General features: G+C 49.8%; 1 protein-coding gene across 1 annotated transcript in view; it reads right to left on the bottom strand.

Annotated features, from left to right (window-relative positions):
• Positions 1-1,845: 1,845 nt before the first annotated feature.
• The window catches only part of KCNB1 (potassium voltage-gated channel subfamily B member 1), a 92,848-nt gene continuing 77,486 nt past the window's right edge, over positions 1,846-17,207 (bottom strand). Inside the window, exon 3 of the mRNA XM_019458187.2 lies at positions 1,846-4,908. Within this exon, the coding sequence (XP_019313732.1) occupies positions 2,902-4,908 (2,007 nt within the window). The 3' untranslated portion in view covers positions 1,846-2,901. The remainder of the gene's footprint in view (positions 4,909-17,207) is intronic.

The following is a 17,207-nucleotide window of genomic DNA, read 5'->3' as shown; positions in this document are numbered from 1 at the left end:
ATATGCTGAGTTTCAATTATTCTGTTTCTATAAGAACTCTATAGGACTCTGGCTAGTAAGCCTGAAAAGGTAGGTTCTTAATGATACTTCTGAATTCGTCCTTCAAAAGTGACTCCATAAAATGCTACTTTAAGGTCAGACAAACTACACAGGGAAGGAAGGGCCAGGTCCTGTGTGACCACACAAGGCAGAAAGGGCCTTTGGTTACAAGGAGAGTTGCACCAATTGGTTATTAGTTAAAAAAAAAAAAGAAAAAGAAAGAAAAAAAAAATCATATCCAATCTGTACACTTCTCATCGGCTTCAACCAACAAATGAAATGCCTTGATTTGAAGAAGGGGTGGTAAGTTCCTTCTCGCTGTATATGGCTATATTTAAACATGTTCACTTTCCTGATATGTAAAATAGACTATATTACTATTGTTACTAATTTTTACAGATAGCATCAGCTCTAAAAATATCGGAATCGGAAATCACAACTATTTACTTTTATCAAAAAGCATTTGTTTTCCCTGAATTTTCACGTTTGTGCTGATGGCCGACGTAAATGGTCACGAAAACAAAGAAGAGGCAGGTGAGATGAGATGGGCCGGGGAGGACTGTCGTCGGCCGCTCCTCAGTAGGCCCCCAGCCCGCGCGCTGTGTGCCCGGCAAAGCGCTTGGGGGCGTGGCTGCTTCCTCTCTCTCTGGTGCTACCAGCACAGGATGACCTCACACTTTCCCTGCCCCTTAAGTCCCTTTGCGGTGGCTGCGAGGATGCTCTGAAGATACCTCAGAGTGGCAAGATACTTCGGCATCGGCATCGTAGCCTTTGTTAACACAGCAAAGAACAGGACTGCACCCTCTTGGAAGGATCCACAGTCCCCGGAGACACTGAGAAGCAGTATGAACCGGGTACATATTCAGCAGAGCACAGGTGTTTTTAAGGGCGGTGGGATGACTCCTGTGGACACCTGTGACAGGTGGTCCAACCGCATGCCATTGTGCAGAGGGCAGGCAGAATGACTCTGGCTCATGCCATCACACTCACAGGCAGACCAATGACATATTGTAGGAGGAACAGGAGACCCACGCCGTGTTTGTTCCATCAGGAAGACGTGTGCCTGTCACCGTGTTGTGGGCGGCAGATCTACGCTCCTGTACTTGGGACATCGTCCATCCGCGTTGTATTCAGGGAACGACATCGGTCCGCTGTACCAAAGACAGGCAGATACGTCTTCTTGACTGACAGATGGGCCAACAGCAGGGCATCATGCTAACCGGTGGCTCAACCCAATGTGTCTGAACTGAGGAACGGCCAACACCACCGTCCTTCCTGGACCCAAATCAGGCAGGCCAACGCCAGGTCGTCGAACTAGGACAGGAAGACCCACACCAAGAAATACACCGGAACCACTCACAACGCACACAAATACTTATTGCTTTTGTCCGTACTAGCTGCATTGATGGCTGCAGAAAGGAGGGCTGAGTTTTAGTACAGACAGTGACACTGAAAACATACCAACAGCTGGTTGACGAGAAAGAGAACAGAGTAAACACCCAGTGCCCACCACCTACTGTATTCTTCCGAGACGCGCGTGTCTCCTGCACACGGGACTCTGTGAGAGGCCCCGCTCCAGGGCTCAAGTACCCTTCCTCGCAAGGGGGCCAACAGGAAGCTTCAGAGGGACAGGGAAGGAGCCCACAGACTTCAACGTGGCAGACAGCAATACCCGCACAACATCACCCACCGTGGCCCGACACAGGCATGTAGTTAACAGCCCAACTGTAGTCCCAAAAAGTGGCCCACGGGAAATAGTGCTTGTTTTAAAGTGCAAGATGTTGACACTGTCCCTGGTAGAACCTATTTTTGAAAAACATAAAGTGCTTTTTATTTTAACTTTTTTTTTTTTTTAACTTGAATACCACAGGAAACAAAAAAGAATTTCTATCATAGTAGATGCTTTCCCTGCTGCCACAGGAAGTATTCAAAAGTCTGAACTGGGCATTTCAATTGGGGATTTTTTTTTTTTTTCCATTTTTGCAGGTAAAAAAAAAAAATCAGATTTTATTCTGTTCTTCGGTAACATACAGTCTCTTTGAATAAGCTACTTCTTTTGCATATTTGACACTTCCATATCTTTTGAGGCTATGCTAGTGATGTACAGAGAGGGTTTTCCTTATACAACCCTAAAGCAATGTTCACAGTTCACACTGTTGGCTGAGTGCCTGCCGTCTGAACCCTTCCCACGTTGCCAGGGGGCAATCAGAATCAGGAACAAGTGGTGCAACTCACCCTGATGATATCTCAAAGTTAAATCTCAGGTACTACGGAACACTGAAGTCGATGACGACATTTGAGGAAGGGTTTTGCGCTGGGACCGTGCTTTATGGCGCAGAAATTTCCCCACGATACAAGCATCCTCTGCAGCCTTCTGACAGTGGGATCCATCCAGGAGGCGATGGACAGGAGTTCCTAGAGGTGGCTGGGCAATGCCCAAAACGAAATCGGTCAACCCGGCCACTTGTTGTCCGGCGTCCGTCTCCAGCCGAAGCCCAAGGGATGGAGATGTTGCCCCCTGAGGCTGCGATGGAGAGCCGTGACAGAAAAGTGGGGACTAGGTGGGCTTGGTGAGGTCTAGCATGTGGTAGTGGTGGCTATGAGTTCTGCCCACGTCATCTCCCAAAGAGGGCAGCAGAGTTGTCACAAGGAGACGCCATAGCCTGTGGCTTGGCCCACTTCATCCTGCTGTACCTGTCACGGCTCTCCAGGCCCTAGGGAGCCTCCTCTGGAGTCTCTCTTCTGCCTGGGGGCTCTGCAGAGCCTGTCTGTCTGAGTTCGTGTGGAAAAGCTCTGCGGCAGGTAAGCTGAACGGCACGCCTCTTAGGTCTTGCCACAGGTCTCTGCTGCAGGTAGGGTAGCTCAGAGGCTCTGATCCCGTGTGCTCCCGTGGGCTCCTCCCCCTGGCAACACGCGGACGTCAGGGGAGATGTGGTTCTCGAGTTTGCACTTTTCCTGACCACTGGGGCCTTTTCCAGTCAATGCTTCTGTAGAGTAAATACAGTTCTGCCTTAAGAACTTAGGGGACGTGGGTAAGGGGGAGCTTTCAAAGTGGTTCTTCTCTGATCTTGTCCCGACGCTGAACTTGGGACTGGTGCTCACATGCACGCTCTTGGGAGGGCTGGAATCTACACTGTAGAGAACCTGCCCCTCATCGTCTGTGTCCGCATCAATGTACTGGTGGATACCTGCTTCGAAGTTGAATGCTATTGCTGTGTGTTTCTCAGGCGACCGGGGGGGTGTCCTAGCACTTGCTGTGGTATAGATGGAGGACTCTGGGCTCAGTACAGGCCTGTCCAAGAGTGTGGCACACTCTAGCCCAGCGACAGCAGCTGCACCCCCCCGGTTCCTAAGAGGGTCATGGTACATCCCCAGAACGGGGACTAGTGGACTGGGGTCACCCTCCATGAAATTGACTTTAAGTGCTCGTAGCTTCAGGGGGTTATTCGTCTTCATAGAACTCTTGGGGCTCTCAATGAAGAAAGAAGAGCATTGGCTGGCATCAGGGGTGGGGTTGGCCTCCACAAATCTCCCACCACTGGCACCCAGAGCTCCCCGCCAGCCCACCTCTGGGGCCATGCTACCCCCAGTCTTGCTGGGGAGTGAGGCCAAAGGGCTGTGGGAGAATCTGGTGGCTTCGGGGAAGTCTGTGGCACAGCTAATGAAGCTATCGATGCTCGACATGCTTCGCATGTCGATGACCCCTTCTGTACGAGTGGGCAGAGGGGCTACAGGGCTGGGGATACTCTCCATTTCAAGTTCTTCCTTTGGTTTGCTCTGTGTTGTTGACTCCTTGGTATTGAGGATGGGTTGAGATTGGGTCTTGGCCATCTTATTGTACATGTCTTCCAACTGCTGGACGTTCAGGTGCTGAGGACTGGAAGATGATCTGGCCTTCTCAGGGGATCCCTGCTCCTTGGTTTCAAAGGACTTACTTGAGCTAGTTTCAGATAGTGTCCTCTTTGTCCATTTCCATTTGTTGGGAGACAAGTGATTATCTTGTACTTTGTCCTTCTTACTCATATTTTCTCCATTTTTCTCTACCACAATGTCCATCATCTCGATGCTCCGGGCGAAAGCATCTTTCATGTTCATGGAGACAATGCTGCCATTCCTCTTGGCTCTCTCCAGAGCCTCTCTCCGCTTGATTGCTTTCTCCTGCCTCTTCTGCTCCTTGTAGAACTCAGAGAAGTTATTGACAATGATCGGGATGGGAAGAGCAATCACCAGGACACCTGCAATGCAGCAGAGTCCTCCGACAATCTTCCCCAGGAGAGTCTTGGGGTAGATGTCTCCATACCCAACCGTCGTCATGGTGATGGTGGCCCACCAGAAAGAGGCTGGGATGCTTTTGAACTTGGTGTCATCCTCGTCCTTCTCAGCAAAGAAGACGAGGCTGGAGAAGATCATGATGCCCATGGCGAGGAAAAGGATGAGCAAGCCCAGCTCATTGTAGCTCCTTCGCAGGGTGAAGCCCAAGGACTGGAGGCCGGTGGAGTGCCGTGCGAGCTTGAGGATGCGGAGGATACGCATGATGCGGAAGATTTGGACCACGCGGCGGACATTCTGGAACTGCAGCACACTCTTGTTGGATTCGGTGAGGAAGATGGTGACATAGTAGGGCAAGATGGCCAACAAGTCGATGGCGTTGAGTGGGCCCTTGAAGAACTTCCACTTCTTGGGTGAGGAGAGGAACCGCAGCAGGTACTCCATGGTGAACCACGCGATGCACACGGCCTCCACGTGAGCCAGCTGGGGGTTGTCTGTGGTCTGGCCGAACTCGTCAAGGCTCTGCAGCTCGGGCAGCGTGTTGAGCGACAGGGCAATGGTGGAGAGGACAATGAACATGATGGAAATGATGGCAAGGATCTGCAAGGAGAAGAGAGCGGGATTTAGTTACCGACCTCCAGTAGGATGATCATCCTAACACCCTGACTCTGCGGGGTGCCCCTCAACAGTTCAAGGGCACTGTCACATCTCACTTGTCACTTAATGACTGGTTGTTGGAGCTAAAAAGATCATTTATTCAAATCCATTTTTGTTTTTTTGAATCCATTCAAAACCAAAGCCCGGAGACTGCAATGATTTCAAGCTAACTGTTCTAGCCCGAGGGGTCAGCAGTGAGGACACAGCAGGTTTGAAAGACAGCGTGAGGAGCAGCAATTTAAGAGCTTGGACTCTGGTGTCAGGTTGTTTTGGGTTTAAATCCCAGCTCGGCCACTTCCTTACCTGGAGCCAGGTGTTTATCCTAAGCCTCAGTTTCTTCATCTGCAAAATGGGAGGGCAAATACAGTGTCTATTTCAGAGAGCTGCTATGAAAAGTCAATGCGTTAACGTGTGCAAAGTGCTTAGGACATTTTCCAGCGGCACATGGTGAGTGTCTGATAAACACCCGCTATCTTCGTGGGGGCGACCTCTCAGCCCTCACCCCACAACATGCCGTCAGCTGAGACCACCCAGGCTCCGCGTGGCTCAGCTGGCCTTTGTTTCCTGCCCTGTCCCCAAATGTCCTGTTGTGTCCTGTGAGCAAATGCATGTGAGAGTTTTCCGTCCTTTGCAATCAGTCCTCACGCACAACACAGGGTGGTCAAGCCTACGTTTTTACTTCGACCCCTCTCTTGGGGTCTCTCCTGCCACGGGTTCCCAAACGTCACACTTCTCTGGCCACACGCCATTTTTGGCCGATCCCACATGTCTGTGTCCCTTCTTCTCCGTTCAGTGAACTCCGATCCACCTTTAAAAACCCAGCCCACGTGACCCCTCTCTGTAGAGGTCATTCCTGGTGGGACTGGCCGCTCCGTCCTTCGGGGTCCCTCACCACTTCGCCTTCCCTTGCGTGCTTTCACAACGCATCCCATTACAGAGGCGCGTGTGTTCATCACTGCCCAGAATCTGCGAGCTTCCGGGGGGACGAGGGATGGGTTCAGAGCTTTGTCTCTGCGCCCCTCGCACTCCCAGCACCCAGCCCAGGGCAGGGGCTAGTCCAGGTTCACAGAGTGACAAGCGGAAGGAACAGGACCAGAATCCAGTGGTCCATCTGGCTACTATTCATTGATCATGTACAACATGCGAAGCACTTTGCTAGGCACTGGGGGCACCATGAGCAGCAAGAAAGCCCTTTCTCCACCAGCCCAGATGCCGAAAGGATGTGTTATGCGTTTCTCCAACCTCAGGTGCTCTATCAACTTCCTGGTTTTTTGGTTTTTTTTTTTGTTTTTTGTTTTTTTTTGCTGTACTCATGTTCAACGTATTCTGTGTCTTTTATTTTTTATTTTATTTATTTTTACTGTTTTTTTTAAATCTTTGAGAGAGAGAGAGAGAGAGAGAGAGAGTATGAGCATGGGACGGGCAGAAAGAGGAGACAGAGGATCCAAAGCAGGCTCTATGCTGACAGCAGACAACCCCATGCGGGGCACGAACTCATGAACTGTGAGATCATGACCTGAGCCGAAGTCGGACACTTAACCGACCGAGCCACGCCAGGTGTCCCCCCCAAGTACCCGGTGTCTTTTAAACAAAAGTTTTGAGTGTTAATACCTTGATTTGCACTCACCGGAAAAGTAAAATTCTGTAATCACTTTATAAAAAGAAATATCCGATACACAAAAGTAGGTCAAGTTTATATATATTTCTGAACCATAATCAAAAGAACACCCACGAACCCACCACCCAGGCAAAGAAACAGGGTACACAACAGAAATGCTGACACTTCTCACAGGTCCTTCCCCACCCTGTGGGTAACCAGAAATTTTTCTCCTCCCTTGTCTTTTCTGTAGAGTTTTTTTTTTTTAAGTTTATGTTTGAGAGAGAGAGAGAGAGAGAGAGAACTCGAGCAGGGGAGGAGCAGAGGGAGAGGTAGAAAGAGAATTCCAAGCAGGCTCCACAGTGACAGTGCAGAACCGATGTGGGGCTCAAACCCACGAACCGTGAGATCACAACCTGAGCCGAAACCAAGAGTCGGATGCTTCAGCAACCAAGCCATGCAGGTGCCCCATCTGTAGTGTTTAATGCAGAGGTAGATGGCCCTCACAAATTGGTACTGTGTCTTGCTCAGGACTGACATCCTACTGTATGTGTCCTTTTGCTGCCTGTACTCTTTACTCAGTAGTAAAACAACAACAACAACCACAAACACGGCTCACCTTCTCTGTTCTATTTTAGTCTCGTCCTGAGAAATGACATTTGCAAAGATGCTGAGTTTGGGTGCCAGGGAAAGGTATGTTAAATATTCATTAACATAAATATGTGCTTATTGGAATAAAGCATTTGGGCAGCATACTCTGGCAACTCCTGCACTGAGTTAGGAGTGTGGGTCCTAGAGGTAGAGCCCAGCTGGGTGGCCTTGGCATTGAAACTTTGCCTGCCTCACTTTTCAAGTGCGTAAAATAGGGATATTCTAGTCATTCATGACTGGGGATGATTTTGACCCCCCCCCCCCAGGGGATATTTGGCAAATTCCACAGAAATTTTTGGTTGTCGCAACTTGGGGGAGGAAGATGCGATACTGGCAGCCTGTGAGCGGAGGCCAGGGACGCTACCGAACATCCTACTTTGCACGGGACAGCCTCACAATGAAGAATCACCTGGCTCGAAATGTCGATAGTACCAAGGTTGAGAAACCCTGGGGAATACTGGTAGCCAGCCCCTTCTAAATTGTACAGTGGGGGACAAGGAGATTATGCACGTAGAGTACCAGCACAGGTGGGCCTGACTTTGTGGGGGCGGCCAGCCAGGGTCTTGGGCCGAGCCTGGCAGGCTGCGGTTCTGGGCACTGACCCCCCAGCCAGGAGGGAGCCTGCAGGAAAGGAGCTGATTCCCGATTCCTGGGGAGCCTGTTCCTTTAACAGCTGGGAGGTCCCATTTCCCCCAGAGGCTGGAAAGGGAAGCCTGAGCCAGTTTCTAACCCCTAGACAACTCCAGGGAAGGCCCACATAATTGCTGTTCTGCTGACAGACGCATGAATTATGCACCCGGCATATTATGTACAGTCCTTAGGGCTTGTTATTTTAAGGCGGGCACCACCTTTGTACCTGAGAATGGGCCCTCCCCGTCCCTCCTCTCAGCCTCAGGATGCCTAGAAAAGAAGAAAAGGGGGCGGAGGCCTCCCTGGGTCCTGGGGGAGGGCTGCCTGCTGCTCAGGGCTGTGTTGGGAAGGTCAGAGCACCTCAAGCCTCCTTCCCCGAAGGCAGCATGCAGGGTCTTTCTCTGCACCCTCTCCTGGCCCTGCCCACGAGATAGTTTTCTTTCCTGAACCCACTGAAGCCTTTAGAGTCAGGGCCACACTTCCCCAGTCAGGAAGTGGCTGGGGAACTTCCAAATGGGTGTTGAACCTTCTGTGCCTCAGTTTCCTTATCTGTAAGACTGAGGGGTGGGGGAGGAGGTGTCCAGGGCAAGGCTGCAATGAGAATTCAATGAATTCATAAGGCCCTTAGCTCAGCTTTTATTGCTATTATCCCCAGCCTTACACTTATTTATGAGCTGGTTTTGAGTCCTGCCACTATCATCCCGAGCTGTGTGGCTTTGGACAAATCATTGCCCCTCTCTGAACCTCCATTTCCTTCTGTCTAGAATGCAGATGAAAGCAATCGAGCACTTACCACATAACAGCCACTTAATACACATTATGTTACTAAGTTATTATCTGGGTAGTTTATCATCGCCCCCACCCCCAGCCCCTGGACTGGTTGCTTAGGTCTGTGGACCCCAGTGCCTGGCTAAGGTAGCAGACATCCTACAAGCTTGGGCTCTGTTCTCAAACCCAAACAGTTTTGACCCAGTCTCCGGATGGACCCCAGGGATGGGGGGACCGGCCAACATCCAGAGCCCTCCCAGGTTTTGCTCAAAACTCTGTCTGGGCCTCTGCATCCCCAGCCCTGTTTGCCTGGGATCTGAGCCCAATCAGGTTTGGGCAGGACTCCAGGAACCCGGGGAGCAAAGGCAAAAGCCGGGACAAGGGACTTGGAGGCAGTCCTCAAATTCCCTCCCTGTGAGGAGATTCTGGATCCTGGAACCCACCTGTCTGCACCAAAATGGGGGAGGAGGCTCGGGCTCTCTCGGGGGAAGAGAGCAGCAGCGGGAGTCCTCAGGGTGGGACCCAGGGGGTGCTGGAGCCAAGCCCTCCTCCTGATTGTCGGCTCTGGTGGCTGATCACGGGGATGCCCACCTTTGGCTCAGCAGCTATAAATACAAACTGTTTATCATTTCCTGCACACATTCCCCTGCTCTTCCAGGAATGTGAACAAGGCACAGAATATCTGTGCATAAAAGGGCACAGGCTCCTGTCTGAAAGATGGGGAGACTCAAGCAGAGAGGGAAGGGACCCTTTCATGGTCACACAGCCCACTGGGGTCAAATCCATATAGTGACCAGAGGCTCTGCAAGCTGAGAGCTGTTCAGGGCTTGGAAGCTGCCCCACCCTTTTTAAAAAAACAAACGTCATAAACAATTCTTCTAATTTTAACTCCAGTATAGCTAACATACAACAGTTCTCTTAGTTTCAGTGTATGATACAGCGATTCAACGATTCGATACGTTAATACATGACTCGGTGCTCACTGTGGTAAGCGCGCTCTTATGCGGAAACTTCTTCATGCACAAGCATGTTCGTAGCAACATTATCCGTAAATTAAAAAGTGGAGTGAACCCAATGTCCATCACCTGATGACTGGATAAGCCGTGGTCTATCCACACAGTGGAATAGTATTTATCCAGAAAAAGGGACGAGGTGCTGACTCCTGCTACAAGGCAGATGAACCTTGACAACATGATGCTACGTGAAAGAAGCTAGGCACAAAAGGCCACATACTGATTGGTTCCATTTAAATAAATTATCCAGGGGCACCTGGGTGGCTCAGTCGGTTAAGCGTCCGACTTCGGCTCAGGTCATGGTCTCACGGTCCGTGAGTTTGAGCCCCGCGTCGGGCTCTGTGCTGACAGCTCGGAGCCTGGAGCCTGCTTCGGACTCTGTGTCTCCCTCTCTCTGCCCCTCCCCTGCTCATGCTCTCTCTCTCAGAAATAAACATTAAAAACAATTTAAATAAAGTGTCCAGAGAAGGCAAATCTACAGGGATACAAAGCAAATTAGTGGCTGCCAGGGTGGGACTATGGATTAACCGTAGTCAATGGGCATGAGGGATCTCACTGGGTGATAAAAGTGTCGTAACACTGAGGTAAGGGTGATGGCTGCACAACTTGGCAAATTCACTAAAAAAAAAAAAAAAAAAAAAATCACTGAGCTGCACACCAGAAGTGGGGGAATCGTATGATATGTAAAATAAGCCTTGGTAAAGTTATAAAATTTTTGCTTTCCATAAGGAGTATCCCATTGCCTTTTTTATTTTAAAAATTTTTTTACATTTATTTATTTTTCAGAGACAGAGCACAAGTGGGGGAGGGGCAGAGAGAGAGAGAGGGAGACACAGAATCCGAAGCAGGTTCCAGGCTCTGAGCTGACAGCACACAGCCCGATGCAGGGCTCGAACTCACAAACCGTGAGATCATGACCCGAGCCGAAGTTGGACGCTTAACCAACTGAGCCACCCGGGCACCCCTGTTTTTGTTTTTGTTTTTTTTAAGTAGACTTCACATCCAGTGTGGAGCCCAATGTGGGGCTCGAACTCATAACCCTGAGATCAAGACCTGAGCTAAGATCAAGAGTTGGATGCTCAGGGCACCTGGGTGGCTCAGTCGGTTAAGCATCTAACTTTGGCTCAGGTCATGATCTCACAGTTTGTGAGTCTGAGCCCCATTTTGGGTGAGCTTGAGCCCCACATCAGGTGGGCTCAAGCCCCATATCGGGTGAGCCCCGCTTCTCTCTCTCTCCCTCTCTCTTTGCCCCTTGCTAACTTATAGCTTCTCTCTCTCAAAAAAAAAAAAAGTCAGATGCTCCACTGAGCCACCCTATCCCATTGATTGCTTTTGATGTTCACAGTCATACTGATAGATCATAGGAGAGAAGCAAAACTCCAAGCAAGCCATAGCCCTGCTGTAAACCCTGCAATGGCTCTCCAAGCTCTCGGATAATGTTCTAATTCTCTGCATATAGTTGGCATGTGTTTACTGAGCACTTACCAAATGCTATGCTAGTTGCTGGGGATGCAGCATGGATAAGAAAGACCATTTTCTGTGGCCTCAAGGAGCCACTAGGGAGAAGTGGACAAAATAACCCATAGGCCCAGAAAGAACAAGATGATGTCAGATAGTGTTACGTACTACACGTTACTGAGAAAAACAAACCAGGGGGAATCAGTGGAGAGGCAAGGAGGGCTGTCCACGTGAGGTTGGGTAGTCAGGGCAGACCTATTTTGGGAGGTATCCTGGTTGCTTAGACTTGAGGATGATCAGTGCGTCGTTCAAAGATCTGAGCATGCCAGGCAGAAGGCATAGCATGTGCAAAGGCCCTGAGGTGGGAATGAGTTTGGCCTGATCAAGCCATAGAAAGAAGCTCAGTGTAGGTGGGACTGAGTGAGTAGGAGGGAGAGTTGGAGGAGATGAGGTTGGAGAGGCAGGAGGAACTGATGAAGAATGATAAAGAGATTTGGATTTTTATATCGACTACCTCTCTTCTCTGTCTCCAGATTTTTCTGAATTTCCCACTGCATATTCCATACCGAATCCTGCTGTACCACCATGGTTTCTCATACGTTGATATTCTCACCATGCTGTTCCCTCTGCCTTCAGTGTTCTTCCTCCCCCACTTCTCCTGGCTGCTTCCTACTGCCCCATGAGGCCCCAACTCAGGGGCCATTGCTCTAGTGAGCCTGCTCTGACCCCCAGGTCTAGGTTGGGTGTGTCCATCCTCCAAAGCCCCACATAGCACTGATGTTGCTGAGGTGGAATTTTCTCCTCTGTGCCCTGCAAAGAATGTCAGCTCCTGAGGACCCAGGCTGAGTCTGTCTTCCACTGCTGTGGCCTTGGTTCCTGAAACAGTGCCTGGCACAGCGTAGGTGCTCCCTAAATAGTTGACGAATGAATGAACAAGCAGATGAATGAAACGGAGGCCCAGAAAATGAAGTGACTTTTCCAGGGCCACACAACACGTGAGAGGTAGATCTGGTCTGTGGGTGTCCTGAAGAGGTTTTCAAGGACACCGGAGGAGGCAGCTTCCGGACCATCAAACCTTTCGCTCCTTTTATGGCCCTTCCGCTTCCGCAGCTTTAAAGGGGGATTACAGCCGGGGAGTTTTAATTAGAAGGGTCACTGGTGCAGATCCGATTAAAGGGATTGGGAGCAGGCTGATGGTCTGTCCCCCCTCCCCGGCTGGTGGGGGCCGGCAGTGGGGGATAGGTAAGAAGTTGGAATCAGAAGCCTGCCGGTGGCGCTCCTGGGCACAAAGGGACGGGAATCCAGGGATCGTGTGCTTGGACCACAAAAGAGGAAGGCAGAGGCCTTGGGGTGAGCCAAGCAACAGCGGCCTTCGCCATCAGAGGGCAACCGAGTCACAAAGGTGGAAAAGGCAAGGTACAGTGGCATGGCTGGGGGCATCCTAAGCATTATAAACCAGAAGCCTTGGGATAAGAAATTTATTTTTACTTATTTGCCTAAGTTTCAAAATGGCAAGATTTCACATAAAAATCTAGATTTTCACATTCCCTTGGAAAATCAGATGTACCTACACTCACCCTGCATTCCCGACAGCAACCACTGCCAGGAGCTAAGGAGCAGCTGCCCCTTTAGACAGGGCATGGGCTCCCCAGTTTTCCTAGAGGCCCCTTGACTCCTTTTGTTATCTGTCAGGTCACGGTACGGGTTGGGCTTGCAGTTCTAGACCCACTGACACAATATCGAAGATCGTAACCACTTAATGACTTGCTATTGTATATGAAGAACTTTCCAGACAAGATTTGCCTCTAATTGCACAAGAAAGGAACCTAGGGGGTCACCCTTGTCCCCATATCCAATCCCCCACCAAGTTGTGTCCATTCTGGCTCACAAACATCTTTGGGTCTGTTCCATTCCCTCTACCTGTGAGCCACCACCCTGCCCCAAGCCACCATCACCTCCCACTGGACCACTGCAAACAGACATCTTCCTGGTTTCCCCAAAGACACTCTGGCTCACTGTGGCAAAGACCACTAGATGTCCTCAATCTCTGTTCTTCCCTTCTTCCATTGTAATAAAGTTTTAGCTAGACACGAGCTACCCAGAATGAAGACTACATTTCCCAGCTTCCCTTGCAGTGCAGTGTGGTCATGTGACTAAGTCTGGCCAATGGAACACGAGCAGAAATGAAGCTTGTCTTTGTTTCCTCTTTCTTGCTGGCTGGGAGGCAGATGTGATGGGCAGAGTTGAAGCAACTATCTTGGATCTGAGACGGAAGCTAATCCCAGCCCTAGCCTGGCCCTTTAGTGAAAAAGTTTGCCAACTCCTGGTCTACCTTATAGTATCTATCTTGTTTAGGCCACTGTATTTTGAGGTCTCACTGTTACAATCACTTAGCCTATACTCTGCTGAACTCTCCAGCCTCATCTTGTACCACGCCCCCCTTTGCTCTTTCACTCCAGGTGCATGGGTCTTCCTTTGGTCCCTCCCGGTTCTCATGATCCTTCTTGCCACAGGGCCTTTGCCCATGCTGTTTCTTCTGTCTGGAATGCTTTTACCTCCGCTCTGTCTGGTCAGCTCCTAGTCATCCTGCTTAGCGCAGGCATCACCTCCTCCAGGAAGCCAACCCTGACCCTGATTTGATCAGATCAAATCCCTAATTACAGGCTTTCTGAGTACATGTCCTTCTATTCATAATGCTGTCCAAGTTGCAATTTTACAATAATGTCCACCTCTATAGAATGTAAACCATTTAAGGGCAGGGGTTTTGTCTGATTTTTCTGAATCTTGAATCCGCAGAGCACACCATAGATTCCTGATACGTATTTACGGAATGAAGAAGCATTCCATCCCAAAACCCACCTGCAGGTTGTGCTGTGCCCTTGCCACCGTTTTATAATTGGGGAAACTGAGGCTTGGAAAGACAACATCCAAAGTGACAACGAGGGAAGTGGCTGAGGCAGCGTTTCATACCGTATGTACTAGTCTCTAAAGCCCTTCTTTGTTTTAACACACGAGGACCTTTCTTACCCTAGAATCCTGGGGTTCAGGTTATAGTTTTTAACATGTCCTCACTTGAACCATCTCCCCCAGGTGACCCGACTCTTCTCTGGGTTGGGCATCCTTCGCCTAACCGGTCAGTTAAGCTCCCGTGAGCCCTGTCAAAGCAGGGATTCTGGGAGCTGGTGACGTAACAACCTCCTGCCCATCTAAGGACAATGTCTCTGGTGGTGGTGGTGGCGGTGGAGACCTGACTCTGGTCCCTGCAGAGGAAGGGGGTGATAGTGAGAAGCGTGATCAGAGCAGTGTCCTTCCTGCCTGAGGGATCGCCAATTCCCTGTATCGGCTGAAGGCGTGCGGAACTGAGGAAGGGACCGTCAGTCTCAACAGTGATGAATGGTATCGGTCCATCCATGCTGCAGAGAGCAGTGTATTGAATAAAAAAGGAAGAGAACAGGAAATGTTAGGTAAGGATAGTGTCCACGGGTCCTGCTGAGCCACAAAGCTGTCCCCTTGCCCCCTGAATCTGGCAGGATGGGGAGCGGGGCGGGTAATGTTTGAGAGCCTGGCCGGGGCAGCTGGGGGTGTTAAGGGAAGCTAAATACATTAGTCTGGATGCTGGGATTGGACACCACTCTGGCTAATGTCAGAATGATGGTTCCATGAGTGTTCATTCTCAAAAATAGCCAGATTTTCTGGTTAATGTCCAATTTACATTTAGAAGGAGACAGTGGGGTGGCGTAACAAGAGATCTTTCTCATGTAGCATTTTTTTTAATGTTTAGTTTTGAGAGAGAGAGAGAGAGAGAGAGAGAGAAACAGAGGATCAGAAGCGGGCTCCATGCTGACAGCAGAGAGAGCTCACGTGCTCACAAGCCGTGAGATCACGACCTGAGCGCAGTTGGACACATAACTGACTGAGCCACCAGGTGCTTCTTTCATGTAGTATCTTAGTCTCACTAGAGACTCACGCTGAGGTTAAATGGATGCGTACCTATTCTGGCGGGGCATCCTGAGGCAAGTGTCTTCACATCTCTGGTCTTTCTCACCGAACAGCCACTGAGAGTCTGCTGGGTCTCCAGCATAGCTCCTTTCCAAGCGGTGACTCGGGGAACCGGTGGCTCTGTCCTCTCGATCTGTGGCCTCCATTCTTGCCAAGGCAGGGGAAGGGATAGCCTGGAGAAGTCACACTTGCCCGTGACCAGAAATGATACAGGTCATTCCCTCCCCTGACAGTGAGGTCTGAGATCTACACCCTGCCTCCCTCATGGGGAGGAAGGAAGCGCTCTGAGACCTATAGAATGCTTCACGAAGGCTAAGGAGATGGCCTCCAATGCAGGTGTGTGCAACGTGATGCCCTGGGGAGGTGCAGGATGAAGTGGCTGGCACCTGGTGAGGAAGTCCTAGACGCCTGCCAGCACACCAACAAGAGGGTAGATGTCGCACTGAGTGTTCTCATAATAAAAACAACTGGGACAGATTTAATGAGAAATGATAACATTAGAGGCAGATTTAAAAAAAGAGAGAAAATACCGGCATTTCTACTTTTCAATGTAAAGAAAATAAGGGGGCGCCTGGGTGGCTCAGTCGGTTGAGCTTTCGACTTCAGCTCGGGTCATGATCTTGCGGTAAACGAGTTCAAGCCCCACGTCGGGCTCTGTGCTGACAGCTCAGAGCCTGGAGCCTGCTTCGGATTCTGTGTGTGTGTGTGTGTGTGTGTGTGTGTGTGTGTGTGTGTGTGTCTGTGTGTCACTCTCTCTCTCTGCCCCTCCCCTGCTCACGCTCTCTCTCTCAAAAATAGATAAAACATTAAAAAATTTAAAAAAAAGAAATAAAATAAGAAATCCAGTTTTACTGACATTGAGTCCACGTATCAACTCTGGCATCCTGTTCACTCTGTACATGAGACAGCAGTAGGGGAAACAGAAGTGCCCTGAAGGAGGCGAGGGAGACCTTGGCTCAGCGGGTTGGCAAAGAAACCCTCATATCTTTGACTGCAGCAATGCAGTGTATATATGCCTGGGGTGGAAGAACCTTCTAGCACTCACTCCTGTCTGGCTCTTGTCTTCTTCCCGGGCACGTTGGAAGGCTCTGTTTTCTCTGTGCAGAAGGTGTGGCAGGCTGTGGCCCATGGGCCGTGTGCAGAGATGATGTAGGTCGCTTCTGGGCTGAGCGTGAGTGAATGTGGTTGTCTTCCTGTCCTCAGCAAGAATGGAGGTCTTGGGCACCTGGATGGCTCAGTTAGTCGAGTGTCTGACTCTTGATTTTGGCTCAGGTCATGATTCCAGGGGCATGGATGGAGCCCCACATTGGGCTCTATGCTGAGTGTGGAACCTGCTTAAGATTCCCTCTCTTGTTCTGTCTCTATCTCGCCCCCCCCTTCTGCTCCTCTCCCCCCCCCCACCCCATTCCTTTCCCCTGCCTGTGCATGCACGCTCTAAAATTAAAAAAAAGAATGGAGGTCTCATGTTAAGATGACAGCTATCGGATCCTGAGTCACCACTTGGAAGAGAGCTGTGCTGCATGGTTCCCGGGTCCTTAGTGGCAATCACACAAGTGAGAAACAAAACTTCAATGTGTCAAGTCATGAGATGGTGTGTTTCTTCATCACTGCAGCATAATCTAGCGTATTCTGGTTAATTCATCTAGTTGAGTTGGAGTGCAGATTCTGTTCTCCATTTTTAAGCAAACTAGTCCTTGCAGGCAAAGACATACGGCTTACAAAGATCCTTGTAAAGAAACAACAGCTTGGAGCAGGTATTAGAGACATGAGCCCAGGTAAGCATCAAGATAAGAGCTAAACTGATACCCGTCCTGGTATGAGCCCATTGGGGACTGACAACAAGAGGTTAAAGACAATGATGGTCTCATCAGATCAGACAAAAAGTTAACTAAAAGGGTCAAAATTACCAGGAAGACTCTGTAATCTGAATTTCTGAATTTCATCCTGTCTTTTACAGTGAACCCTGTCTTCATTCATCTATCGAACACAGAAAGAAGGCATGATAAATGAATAGAAAAATGAATGAATAAACTAAGTCCAGCAGGAGGGAGGCACTAGAATGTATCGGTTAAGAACTTGGACCTGCATTTTAATCCCAGCTTCCCAATTTTCCAGCTGTGCAACCT

The sequence above is a fragment of the Panthera pardus genome, unplaced genomic scaffold (assembly GCF_024362965.1).
Source record: "Panthera pardus isolate Hobbes unplaced genomic scaffold, ASM2436296v1 HiC_scaffold_25, whole genome shotgun sequence".
NCBI lineage: Eukaryota > Metazoa > Chordata > Mammalia > Carnivora > Felidae > Panthera > Panthera pardus.
This window is presented reverse-complemented; position numbering and strand designations above follow the sequence as displayed.